This window comes from Macaca mulatta, chromosome 15 (assembly GCF_049350105.2).
Source record: "Macaca mulatta isolate MMU2019108-1 chromosome 15, T2T-MMU8v2.0, whole genome shotgun sequence".
In the NCBI taxonomy this organism is placed as follows: domain Eukaryota; kingdom Metazoa; phylum Chordata; class Mammalia; order Primates; family Cercopithecidae; genus Macaca; species Macaca mulatta.
This window is the reverse complement of record NC_133420.1, coordinates 119,051,927-119,066,452: the sequence shown is the minus strand read 5'-3', so window position 1 is coordinate 119,066,452 and position 14,526 is coordinate 119,051,927. Positions and strand designations below refer to the sequence as shown.

Sequence of the window (14,526 nt, the reverse complement as noted above, 5' to 3'; positions counted from 1 at the left end):
AAAGTGGGAAGCTATATTAATTTTAGAGAAAGCAGAGTTTGGAGGAAGAAAAGTTATCAAAGATAAAGAGGGGCAATACATAAAACAAAGGTGTCAACTCTCCAAGAAAACAGAACAATCCTTAATGTGCATGTGCCTAAAAATGGAGCATCAAAATATGTGAGGAAAAAAACTGACGGAACCATAGGAAGAGACAGATTAACTCCACTAAAGGTTGAGTATCTCTTATTCAAAATGCTTGGGACCAGAAGTGTTTCACATTTCAGAATATCTGCATATGAAATGAGGTATCTTGGGAATGGGACCCAAGTTTAAACACAAAATTTGTTTCATATAAACCTTCTATATACCCCCTGAAAATAATTCTGTGTAATATTTTAAATAATTTTGTGCATGAAACAAAGTTTATACTCATTGAAGTATCAAAAACCAAAGGTGTCATACAAAAAATTAGCCGGGCGAGGTGGCGGGCGCCTGTAGTCCCAGCCACTTGGGAGGCTGAGGCAGGAGAATGGCGTAAACCCGGGAGGCAGAGCTTGAAGTGAGCTGAGATCCGGCCACTGCACTCCAGCCTGGGTGACAGAGTGAGTCTCAAAAAAAAAAAAAAAAACCAAAGGTGTCACTAGCTCAACTCATGTGGACAATCTTGTTTGTTATCTTCATCATTCCTGACACTGAATTTATATGCTACCAACAGCAACCATTCTCTTACACTAATTCACACACAAGTTCTTAACAGGAAAAATGATAGCATACCATTAACACAGTGAAAAAATAATATGTTCAGGATACCTAAGCAGCACAGTAGCAGCGCCAAAATACCTATGTCAGCTATTAACAGCAACAACAAACAACAGCTTGCCTTTACTCTCCACCTACAATGCTGTGTTTTGTGTGTTTTATTTTTTTAGGTGAGAAAAAATATCAGAAGCAGTTGAGGGACCAGAAAGTGGGTCCTTAGGAATGAGCAAGCATTCTACTGGATGGTTTTTCAAAGTGTTTCCTCTAGTCAACTGCCTCATGAACAAGTTTTTATCTTAAGTCTCTCTTTGATAGTATAAATTGACATGGTTTCTTGCTGTGTTACAAATGCACCCTGCTCTAGTCCTCCAATAAGCCCATCACACATTTTCCCCATGTCATCAACAGGCACTTTTTCTTTAGTATTAATGTCATCTTCATCACCCAATTGTGGAATCACGTGAGTTACTCAAAAAGTTTCAGATTTTTAAGTATTTTGGATATCAGGTTTTTGGATTAGGGATGCCCAATCTATATTATGGTTACGGATTTCAACATCCTTCCATCAGTAATGGACAGATCCAGAAGACAAAATCAGTAAGGATATGGATGAACTCAACAAGCACCATCAAATCTATCTGACTACAGATCAAATCTAATCTATATATTTGATCTATAGTCAAATCTAAAGACTACTTCACCCAACAGCAGCAGAATACAAACTCTCTCAAGTTCACATGGAAAAAATACACCAAAACGGACCACATTATGAACTGTAAAACACAGCTTCACAAATTTAAAAAAAAACAAATCATATAGTATATGCTGTCATACAACGATGGAATTAATCTAGAAATCAGTAACAGAGAGATGCCTGAAAAATCTCAAAATACATGGAGATTAAACAACACATTCCTAAGCACATGGGTCAAAGAAGAAACTGCAAGAGAAATTTAAATATATTTTGAAGTAAATGAAAATGAAAACATAACTCACCAACATTCAGCAAAAGCAGTGCTTACCAGAGAAATTTATAGCAATTAATGCATTAATTTATAGCAATTAATAATCTTTTTTTTTTTTTTGAGACAGTGTCTCGCTCTGTGGCCCAGGCTGGAGTGCAGTGGCATGATGTTGATGCGCTGCAACTTCTGCCTCCCAGATTCAAGTGACTCAGCCTCCCGAGTAGCTGGGATTACAGGCGCACGTCACCACGCCCAGCTAATTTTTCTATTTTTAGTAGAGACAAGGTTTCACCATGTTGGCCAGGCTGGTCTTGAACTCCTCACCTCTGTCCCCCTTAGCCTCCCAAAGTGCTGGGATTACAGGCTTGAGTCACCACGCCCAGCCAAAGAAAGATCTAAAGTTAATAATCTAAGCTTCTTAGGAAGCTAGAAAAAGAATCCACGGTGAGGAGAGGAAAATAAAATTATAAAATTATAAAATAAATTTTATTTTTTTATAAATAAAATTATAAAAATTAGAGCAGAAATCACTACAATTGAAAATCAAAATCAATAGAGAAGAATCAATGAAACCAAAAGTTAGTTGCTTGTGGAAATGCAAAATGGTACAGCTGCTCTGGAAGACAGTTTGGCAATTTCTTGCAAAGTAAACATACTTTTAACCGTAAACCAGGAGTTGTGCTCCTTGATATTTATCCAAGCGTTGAAAATATCCCTACACAAAAATCTGCACAAAGATATATATAGCAGCTTCATTCATTTTGTTGTGTTGTTTCTTTTTTTTTTTTTTCTTGAGACAGGGTCTCACTCTGTTGCCCAGGCTGGATGAAGTGTGGTAGCAAGATCAGTGCTCACTGCAGTTTCTCCCTCCTTGGCTCAAGCCATCCTCCCACCTCAGCCTCCCAACTGGCTGGGACCACAGGTGTGAGCCACGGTGCCCTGCTACTTTTTGTATTTTTTTGTAGAGATAGGGTTTTGCCATGTTGCCCAGGCTGATCTAGAATTCCCAGGCTCAACAGATCAGCCTACCTCGACCTCCCAAGATACTAGGATTACAGGTGTGAGCTACCACCCCCAGCCTATAGCAGCTTTATTCAAAACTGCCACAATTTGGAAGCAACCAAGATGTTTCTTCAGTAGGTAAATGGATAAACTGGTGCATCCAAACAGTAAAATATTATTTGGTGCTAAAAAGAAATGAACTATCAAGTCATAAAAAGACACAGAGGAAATTTATGTGCATATTAATTACTAAGTGAACAAATCCAATCTAAAAAGACTCCATACTATATGATTCCAACTGTATGCTGTTATTCTGGAAAAGACAAAACTAGGGAAACAATAAAAAATCAGCACTTGCCAGGGGTTAAAGGTGAGAGAGAGAAGAACAATGGGAAAACAAGGGATTTTCAGGGTAGTGAAACACCAAGAATGAACCTTAATGTAAACTATGGACTTTGGGTGATAATGACACGTCAATGTAGGTTCATCAACTTTAACAAATATACCACTCTATGAGATGGTGGGGCGGGGATGGGGCAGGGTATGCTGCAAGTTTGTGAGGGAAAGGAATATATGGGAACTCTGTTATTTTCCTGAGTACCTAAAACTGCTCTAAAAAAATAAAGTCCATTATCTCTTTGCAACTCTAAAACTGTATCAAGCAAGATCATAAGTTTAAAAACTGTTAGTCTAGACTTATTCTTCTGTCATCAACGTTGAGCTAGAAAGTCAGGCACTGTGGGGCACACCTTTAGCCCCAGCTACTCAGGTGGCTGAGGCAGGAGGATCACTTGAACCTAGGAGCTTAAGTCCAGCCTGGGCAATACAGTTAGACTCCTCTTTAAAACAAACAAAACTGGGCCAGAAAACAATAAGACAAGAGAGTAGTATTGTCAATATTGTAGCAAAATGATTTTGAACTCTGAACTTCATACCTGGTTAAATTATTAACTGACAGTATACACATTTCTATACACATATGGGCTAAAAATTATATTTCATATACATCTTTTTTGGAAGTTACTGAAGGATACATTTCAGGAAATAAGAAAAGTAACATAAACACATAGGATCTGAGAAACCATAGACATAACCTAGAAGAGCAGCAGGTTCCAGCAAGACTTATGTGATATAGGCTGACAGACCCATACAGGTGGGAGTGAGACACCAGGGACTCGAGAAAGGCTGTTTCCAAGAAACTGACTCCACGCAATGGAAGTGTAAGAAGGTAAATGATCCCTATCACAGATTAAAGGTTAATAACTGATGTAAAAAAAGTCTATGAAAGTAATGAAGAAAAATAGATGTAATATCAGAGAAAGGAAGGCCAAATAGGCCCTTACAAGCCAAGATCACAAATAACACTGCACAGAGACACCGTTTCTCACCCACAAGACAGACAAAACCACTTATTTGACAACATATGTCACTGGCAAGACTGTGAGAAGACAGAAACTCTTTACACATTTTATTGACTGGTAAGAATGCAAAATGGGCCTGGCACCGTGGCCCACAAAGCTCAGGAGCTCACGAACAGCCTGGTCAACATGGTAAAACCCCATCTCTACAAAAAATACAAAAATTAGCCGGGCGTCGTGGCACATGCCTGTAGTCCCAGCTACTTGGAGGCTGACGTGGAAGAATCACTTGAGCCCAAGAGGTTGAGGCTGCAGTGAACCCTGATCATGCCACTGCTCTCCAGCCTGGGTGACAGAATGAGATCTCCAAAAAAGAAAAAAGAAAAAAGAAAAAAAGAATGCAAAATAATACAGAATTGATGGAGGGGAATCTGGTGAGCTCTCACAAAATTATACATGAATTGAAGATTTGACTCAATTCTATTTCCAGAAATTTATCCAGTGACACAACACCAAGACACACTGACAAATCAAAGGTAAGCCTTTTTTTTTTTTTTTTTTTTGAGCCGGAGTCTCACACTTTCACCCAGGCTGCAGTGCAGTGGTGCGATCTTGGCTCACTGCAACCTCCGCCTCCCAGGTTCAGGTGATTCTCCTGCCTAGCCTCCCAGGTAGCTGGGATTACAGGCACCCACCACCATGCCCAGCTAATTTTTACATTTTCAGTAGACATGGGGTTTCGTCATGTTGGCCAGGCTAATCTCAAACTCCTGACCTCAAGTGATCCACCCGCCTCGGCCTTCCAGAGTGTTGGGATTACAGGTGTGAGCCACTCCGCCCAGCCCATTGTAGCTATTATCTGTAAGAGCGGAAGAGTAGAAACAACTCACATGTCCAGTAATAACGGATACCAAATGAATATGGTACAGCCACACAATGAAGTACTATTCATCTGTAAAAAACAATGAGGAAGAGCTAGCTCTACATACTGCTAGAGTGGTCACGAACACACACTGTTAAGCAGAAAAAGTAAAGAACAGTAAGTTAATGGGTACTTATTAACTGGACCCTGTTATCAGTTTGTCACTAAAAGGGGAGTTATATCACCCATCACTGACTTCCCAGTGGGAAACAGAAGATCCTTTAATATATAGCTTTATTATATCTATTTGTTAAAGAAAATAGAACCGTAATTTATAAAATAAACTATTCTATGACTCTAAAACAGTTAAACTATACTAAACCATAATATGCAAGAAACAAAATACAATCAAAACTGTTTTAACAGAGACTTACTCAGGCATATGTTCCAAAATAAGACCAACTGTTTTAAATGAACTTTGTGTACACTCAGATGCTCCAATGATAAAGACCAATGTCTGATCCAGCAGCTCATCTGGACTAGAAATTCTAAACCAATCCCCATCTATATCATACTTCCTGACTTCCAACCCTATGACTCACTCCTCCCCTTGAGTTCTCACTTAACTATTGATAAGTTCTTGGAAACTGAGACTTTACACAAAACAATATAAAGCAGGTCCTCGAACACTGTCAGTTCAATGTTCAAAGTTGTTTCCTTGTAACACTGGAAAAACTGGTTTTGTTTTCCTTGAAGTCACAGTTTGCAAGAACTTACGGACAACATTAAGTGAGGACTTACCATATCTTTCTTTCTTTGAAAATTTCACTGAGAGTCCACCAAGGTGATACTCTCCTTGTTGCTCACTCAGCTTTGTATGACAGACAGTCGTCTCTGGGGATGCAGCAGGTAAAGAAATATGACTACATAAACTTAAAAGAGAAATAAGAAAATATAAGAGATGAGTGATCATCATCTATGGAGGACACGTGATAATCCATCTCCAAAGAAAACACTTCACAGACTCCCCAGTAAGGCAGGAGAAGTCCAGGCAACAAGAGGCATTTCCTCGCAGACAGCTTGCCATCATCTTGGTGCCTTCCTAGAGGAACATCCTAGGATCAATAGACTCAAGGAAAGCCTCCAAATGAAACAGAAACTAATAGCAGAGACACAAAGAAACTCATAAGCAACAAGGCTAATACTAGAAAGGCTGTTTAAAAAGCAATTTATCAGCAGGCACAGTGGTTCATGCCCGTAGTCCCAGCACTTAGGGAGACCAAGGCCAGTGGATCACTCCAGCTCATGAGTTCAAGACCAGCCTGGACAACACGGCGAAACCCCATCTGTACAAAAAATACAAAAATTAGCAGGGTGTGAGGGCACTCATGCCTGTAGTCCCAGCTACTCAGGAGACTGAGGTGGGAGGATCTCTTGAGCCTCAGAGGTTGAGGCTGCAGTGAGCCAAGATCATGCTACTGTGCTCCAGACTGGGACACACAGCGAGACCCTCTCTCAAAACAAACAAAAAGTAATTTATATCCCCAGAAACATAAGCTGCTTGCATCTATGAAATAAACAAGTATGAGAATAAAAAAGCTGGGTGTAGTGGTACATGTGCCTATATTCCCAGCTACTTGAAAAGCTGAGATGGGATGATCTCTTGAGCCCAACAGTTTGAAACCAGCCTGGGTAAAAGCAAAAGGAGGAGGAAGAGGGAAGGCACTTAGAAATTAAGTTGCTGACTGAAATAAAAACACAAAACAAAACAGAAAAGGTGGGAAAATATAGTCAATAAGCTCCCCCAGAGAATGGGAAAATGTGCCGGGTGCAGTGGTTCATGCCTGTAATCCCAACACTTTGGGAGGCTGAGGCAGACGGATCACAAGGTCAGGAGTTCGAGACCAGCCTGGCCAACATAGTGAAACCCCAACTCTACTGAAAGAAAAAAAAAATAACGAAAAAACAAAATTAGCCGGGCATGGTGGCGTGCGCCTGTAATCCCAGTTACTCTGGAGGCTGAGGTAGGAGAACAGCTTAACAGGGGAGGCAGAGGTTACAGTGAGCCGAGATCGTACCACTGCACTCCAGCCTGGGTGACAGAACAAGACTCTGTCTCAAAGAAAAAAGGGGGGGGGGAAGGGGGCCGGGGTGGCTCAAGCCTGTAATCCCAGTACTTTGGGAGGCAGAGGCGGATGGATCACCTGAGGACAGGAGTTCAAGACCAGCCTGGGCAATATGGTGAAACCCTGTACTCTACTAAAAATACAAAAAAGTTAGCCGGGTGTGGTGGTGCATGCCTATAATCCCAGCTACTCGGGAGACTGAGGCAGCAGAATCGCTTGAACCTGGGTTTCGGTGAGCCAAGGTCATGCCATTGCACTCCAGCCTGGGCAACAAAAGCAAAACTCCATCTCAAAAAAAAAAAAAAAGAAAGAAAAAATGTATCAGAAAAGGAAAATACTGCAACCTTTGCTAAAATACTAAAAATGGAGGTTAACACCAGTGGAAAACATGTGAAAAAAAATTTTACCATATACCTGAATAGTACTTGTTACCCAATGTCATTAGGCATAAACTGCGACTTAGTAACTAATTAAATTTCAACATAATTATAGATAAACATACGTTATTTTCAAAATAGAAATTCCTGATACGGTGAATGAGATAAAGAAAATATAAAATTATTACTTTCAAATTTTTCCTCTATCATTCACCCTCTATGTTAAAGACAGGTACTGGGGGTCATGGCAAATGTTGGAAGTTGCCTACCCAATCTATTTACCACTGTAGTAGTTTTAAAACATAGCCACAAATTCTTTGCTACTTCTCCCACCAAGTATAGTGTCTATGCTCCCTCCCTGGAAACTTGGTGAGCCTTTGTGACTGCCTCAATGAATAGAATGCAGTAGAAGTGAACCTGTGTAAGTTCCAAGACCAGATAAAGGCCACAGAGCTGTAACAGTTTCTCTTAGGGATACTATCTGGAAGCCTCCTTTAAAGGTCCCCATAAGAAAAGAGATGCCCCAGGCGGCCAGGTGGCTAAAGCTCCAGGCTATTTAAGTTCTATCAGCCTATGTGAGTGAAGAAGCCTTTGAGATGACACCTGCCTGAAGGCATAGCTGAGCCACCTAACCAACTCTAAAATGCCTACCTGGGCTTCTTGCTGCCTGAGACAAAACCCTTTTTTGGTGATTTTTCTTTCATTTGCAGACAGACACATTGGTGACTGATACAGGGACTTAAAAGCAGCAGAGCATTTGTCTATGCTAACAGGAAGAATGATTAAGACTCTATTTTACAAACAATACGGATCCCAGGGTCAGCAATCTTTCCAAAATAGGGTATACTTCTGTAATACTGTGAAATATATATATTTGGCCTTCCTCCTCCTCTCGACTTACAGCTTCCAACACCCTTGGAAACTCCAGAGTGGTAAGTGTCTTCCGTTTGCTAATGGGATAACCAGAGACAGCTTCAGGATGGCAACTGGTCTCTAGTAGGACCAAGGAATGACTAGAGGATCAGAACTTTCAACCACCCACTGTTACAGGACAGGGGCTGAAGGCTGAGTTGATCATCAATGGCCACTGATGTAATCAATCATGCCTACACAATGAAGCTTCCATAAAAACCCCAAAAGACAGGGTTTAGAAGAGCTTCCAGATGGCGCGACACTACCTGGAGGTTCCTGGAGGGTGGTGGATGCGCCAATGCCCCTTTCTGCATGCCTTGCCCTGTGCATCTCTCCTTCTTCCATCTGGCTGTTCATCTGTATCCTTTGTAATATCCTTTATAATAAACTGGTAAAAGTTAAGTATTTCATTGAGTTCTGTGACTTGCTCTAGCAAATTAATTGAGCCCAGGAACAGGGCTGTGGAAACTCCAATTTACAGCTGTTCAGTCCAGAAGTTCCAGAGGCCCAGATATGCACCTGAACTGGCATCAGAAGTAAGGAGCGGTCTTGTGGAACTGAGCCCTCAACCTGTGAGATTTGACGCTGTCTCCAGGTGGACAGTATCAGAACTGGATTGACGTGAAACGGTATGCTGCAGAACTGCTTAGTTGCTGATGGGAAGCAACTCTTCCTCTTCGCACATTTGGGTGACCAGAGGTACTGTGTTGTATTGAATTACAAGAGAATAGGTGGAGGCCGGGCACAGTGGCTCATAAGTGTAATCCCAACACTACGGGAGGCTGAGGCAGGAGGACCGCTTGAGCCCAGGAGTTCAAGACCAGCCTGTGCAACACTGCGAAACCCTGTCTCTACAAAAAAATCAGCCAGGCTTGATGGCACACACCTGTGGTCCCAGCTAGTCAGGAGGCTGATGCAGAAGGACCGCCTGAGCTCAGGAGTTCAAGGCCACAGTGAGCTCCAATTGTACCACCATACTCCAGCCCATGTGAGAGAGAGGGACCCTGTCTCTTAAAAAAAGAGAGAGAGAGAAGAGGTAGGAAAAAGCACTTTGGTTTGTTTTTCTTGTATCTTCTTACACAACATTAAAAAATAAACTCACGGTCTCTTATGCTAAAATATCTAACACGCCAACTAGGATTTACACAGAACCTATTTATCTTTACACCTATGCCATATGCTATTTAAAAAAAATTAAACAATAAGAAAATTTCAGATCAAAGTACTTGTTAGGATTAACAATCTCCCCCTTAAGAAAAATAAAATCTCTTGGTTTAGTTCCTTCAGTTACTTTTACCATATTACACTTCACTTTACTCAGCCTGCTAGGTTTCTCACAAGATGACTTCAATATCGATAAAGAAAATAACAATGTTCACAGCCATGAAAAATGATGAAATCATGTCCTTTGCAGCAGCAAGGATGCAGCTAGAGGCCATTATCCTAAGTGAACTAATGCAGAAAGAGAAAACCAAACACTGCATATTCTCACTCATAAGTTGGAGTTAATCTTGGGTTCATGTGGACATAAATATGGAAACTATCAATACTGGGGACTCCAAAGGGAAGGAGGGATGTAGCAAGGGCTGAAAAACTTCCTGCTGGAACTAGTATGTTCACTATCTGGGTGACAGGATCAATAGAAGCCCAAACCCCAGCACTATACAATATACCCTTCTAACAAACCTGAACATGGACCTCTGAATCTAAAATAAAAATGGAAATTTAAAAAAAGAAAGAATGTTGAATCTGGAATGCTGTATGCTTACATAATATGAACTTTGGAAAAGGAATTACTATTTCAAATGACAGAAACCTAGGAGGTTTCACAAGTCAATAAACACCTGACAGCAATTTTTTCAATTAATGAGAAGAAATAAAAGTATCTTATTCTAAACATTATGATCAATAATAATACTATTAAAAGTGCCAGGCAACTACCTAAACATTTGACTCACATCTCATTTAGTCCTTAACCCCAATAGGTACATTAATAGTCCTATTTTTTGGCCAGGCGCGGTGGCTCACGCCTGTAATCCCAGCACTTTGGGAGGCCGAGGCAGGAGAATTACTTGAGGTCAGGAGTTCAAGACCGGCCTGGCCAACATGGTGAAACCCCATCTCTACTAAAAATACAAAAAACTGGCCAGGCATGGAGGCGCATGCCTGTAATCCCAGCTACTGGGAAGACCGAGGCAGCAGAATCGCTTGAACCCAGGAGGCAGAGGTTGCAGATCGCCTGGAGCCAACATTGCCTGAGCGAGAGAGCGAGACTCCGTCTCAAAAAAAGAAAAAGAAAAAAAAAAGTCCCATATTTTTAGATGAGAAAAACTAAGGCTCAAGAAGACTAAGAAATGTATCCATCTTTATACAGCTAATAAGGGCTAGGATTCTGAATAAGCTCTCATATGCCTTAAACTTCAGTCATCACCAACCCAAATTAATCTTACTGACAAATATTAAATACTTAGATGAATATTACCTTTGTAAAACAGAATCTAAAATAAAGACAAGGGGTACTTAGAGATCTTAATTCTTGTGGTTTTTCTACAATGGAACTCCCAATACTATAGTAAATAAATAGAAGAAATTGTTCTAAATCACTTAAGTTTGTACTATTAATAATAATTTTTATAGAATAATTCTGATTCATTTGTCAAAGAACCCTAAAACATTATGACAGACTTTTTTCAACATTCAAATGTATGTCTGAAATGGAGAAGAATGCTTTTCAAGTCCCAAAGAAAGTATGACTTAGCTATTTTATAGGGTATCCTATAAGATTTTATCTATCTTTATTGGGAGGGTACACTAAAAATCAGGCAAAGACTAACTTCTATTCGAGTTATACTAGCTATGTGCCACAAAAATAAGATTGATGTAATTTTTATTAAAATTTCCACACCAGTAGACTTCTTTCAAATAAACACAAGAAATTCCAAGTTTATCTTTCTTACTTAAAGCTGCTCCAACTCATGTCACCTCACTTTAACTCTTTCGAAAAGAACTCCTTTTACTATAATCCTATTAACAGATATTTACAACTCACTTGCTAAATTTATTAGAGTTTTACAACCTGCTAGAAGATTATACAGAAATTTCATGTGACTACTTCCCTTTCAAGAAACTTACATCTGCTTAATATATGCAGATGTGTGTAACATACTAGAAACGACAGTTTTTCACTAGCTATTATGTGAAAGTACCCAATTTTACACTTGTCTGAAATGTATTATACTAAAATACGTATTTAAGTATGTGTAGAACCGCAATGCCTACCTGCATCAGCTCTGGACCGCTGGCCAGGTGTCTTTCCGAATGGGGTCTTCATTCATCTGTATTTAAGTGAGCAGCAGAGCTGCTGGACTAGGGTGAAAATTCAATATTCTCCAATTTGAAACTTTTCACAGAATGTTAGTGTTCTCGTTAATCCACCATCCAAGTGTCTCTTTTACAAGTCCAGCAAAAATACGTGAAATCACAAGCACTCTGTAAAATAGTGAAACAGTTCATTACTAGAGTATCAAGAGAGCAAAATTATGCCTAGTGAGCCATTAAACATAAAATTTTAAGCAAAAGTATTAGCTGAAGTGCATTTTGTCCCAAAGCAATTAACTTTATTTCCTAAGACCTGGGTTCTCAGGACATGACAAAGTAGAAAGGAGAAAAAGAGGTGATAGACTCTTAAAAAAAAAAAAGCCTGGGACATGTGCAAGACCCAAAAGTGAAGTTCTTTCAAGATCATCTGGAATATAATACAGCTGCTGTCTGGCATCCCCATTATTATCCTAAAGCATCCTGCTGCTAGAAACCAGAAAAGGGTGGATGCTGGGATTTCACAGAAGATTTAGACAGCACGGCCCACCTCTCTAACGGAACACCAAGAACCAGAGTATGGGGGTGGGAGACAGGGGTGTGAGGTCACTGGGGAGGCAGAGTGGAAGGACAGCATGGGGGCAGCACAGGAAATCATGTTCAAGACAGAGTAACACCAAGGCTGAAGATCAGTAGGCCAGGGTCTTGGGCAAGAGAAAGAATTCTAGCCAAACACGTCTCTGTTTCCCTTTCTGCTCACAAGCTTCCAGAAAAACTAAAGAAGGTCCAGGAATTTCAGAGGAGTCTCAAAGAAAGTTTCTCACCCATGCAAATGCCAAAGTCATTTTATGGAAGCAGTGTTATCTTTTATTTATTTTTATTATTATTTTTTTGAGACTGAATCTCGCTCTGTTGCCAGACTGGGATGCAGTGGCGCAATCCTGGCTCACTGCAACCTCCGCCTCCTGGGTTCAAGCAATTCTCCTGCCTCAGCCTCCGGAGTAGCTGGGACTACAGGCGTGCACCACCACAACCAACTAATTTTTGTATTTTTAGTAGAGATGGGATTTCACCATGTTGGTCAGGATGGTCTCGATCTCCAGACCTTGTGATCCACCCGCCTCGGCCTCCCAAAGTGCTGGGATTACAGACATGAGCCACTGCACCCGGCCAGAAGCAGTGTATCTTTTAAACCAAATTTGGTTCCTAGAGATATAGCAGGTCTGTCTCACCACTCAATGATCTAGAGAGACTAGGCCTAAGATGAAGGCTATCAGGACAACTGGTTGCTTACTTGCCTTTCCCTGAGAGCCTATCCAGCTGCCACATCAAATCTCATATCCCTCTTTTACCTCATTCAACTCTCTTCCCACTCAGACCTGTCGAATGGGCCCCTATCACTCTCTTCCCCCAGCCTATCCAAACCTCTCCAGAGGGTAAAGTCGTTCTTCAGTAAAGTGCAGTCTACTTTGACCACATGACCCTACCACCAGTAGCTCCCCCAAAAGACGGTTGTTTGTATTTCTCACCGCATACCCTGGCACCATCTCTCCTACCCCAATCCTCACCCTAGAAGCACATGTCGTAACACTAGTCATAATAGTTATCCCTTTTTGTTACTTTTCTACCTGTTAATCTTCCACCAGTCATCTGCACACATTTGTTGAAGATTATATTATCGGCTTTACTTCTTTTCCTCCATGATTCTCATCAACATTCTTGGCAACCTCAACGTCCACACACGATTCATTCAACCTGCCCTCTGGCTCTTAGACACCCTCCCTTCAAACCACTTACCCTACACTTCATCTATGCTCACAGTCCCAACATAGACCTTTTTATCAACAATAACTGCAATAACCCCAAAACCTTTTATTTCAAGTATCTCATACTCAAAACCATCTCTGATCATTCCAGTTTTCTTACACTGACACTCCCACTCCAACAATTCTTTGATGCAACCAGTACCAATCTACAGCTTTACTGTTTTTCCAGGATCGCATTACCTCCCTCAGGGACTAACTTCCCTCATTACTCTGCTTAGATTTTCATGGATGGTCAACCACATTATGATGATTATTATTCCACTGCTTTTCTCAATTCTCTTACCCTTCTCTTCTTGTCACTGTTGTATGGCAAAACCCTAACCCAAATCCCCTTCCTAGAGTGCTTACAACGTAAAGTGGTTAAATGTGGATGAAAAACATACACAAATTTCACTGCGAGCATTCAACAATACGAACCACAGCCTCAATCTCACATCTCAAGTGAGCATTCAACAATACCAACCACAGCCTCAGCAGATAGGCTTGCTACTGGCTAAGAAAACAGAAGCAAAGAGAACTACTCAACTACTCATCACTTCACCACCAAATTGACTGATCAGTACCCTTTGTCTCCCTAATAAAAGATGTACTATCTCTGGGCCACGTTCAACCATGTTACTTGCCTAATCAATCCCATCCTTTTTCTCTGTATACATTTACCACTAGCATAGTTCCATCAGCATACAACACATGATGTAAAGGCCAGGCGCAGTGACTCACACCTGTAAACCCAACACACACCTTGGGAGGCCAAAGTAGGCAGATCACTTGAGCTCAAGAGTTCGAGACCAGCCTAGTCAACATGGCGAAATCCTGTCTCTACAAAAAACGAACAAAAAAAGTAGCCAAACATGGTGGTGTATGCCCTTAGTCCCAGCTACTCGAGACGTTGAGGCAGGAGAATCACTTGAACCAGGGAGGCAGAGGTTGTAGTGAGCCAAGATGACACCACTGCACTCCAGCCTGGGTGACACAGTGAGACCCCATCTCAAAAAAATACAATAAATAAGATCAAGAGCTTTTTATATTAAAAAAAAAAAAA

General features: G+C 40.8%; 1 protein-coding gene across 8 annotated transcripts in view; it reads right to left on the bottom strand.

Annotated features, from left to right (window-relative positions):
- The window catches only part of SPIN1 (spindlin 1), an 84,175-nt gene that overhangs the window by 39,048 nt on the left and 30,601 nt on the right, over positions 1-14,526 (bottom strand). For 4 of the 8 annotated variants that reach the window (XM_015118043.3, XM_077966701.1, XM_077966700.1 and 1 more), the window contains one exon: positions 11,623-11,832. The exons of 1 other annotated variant lie outside the window; for it this stretch is intronic. In XM_015118043.3, the coding sequence (XP_014973529.1) occupies positions 11,623-11,674 (52 nt within the window). In that variant the 5' untranslated portion in view covers positions 11,675-11,832. Of the gene's footprint in view, positions 1-4,956; positions 5,019-11,622; positions 11,833-14,526 lie in introns of all 8 variants that reach the window. 3 more of the 8 variants (XM_077966702.1, XM_077966703.1, XM_028835306.2) reach the window with 1 other exon arrangement.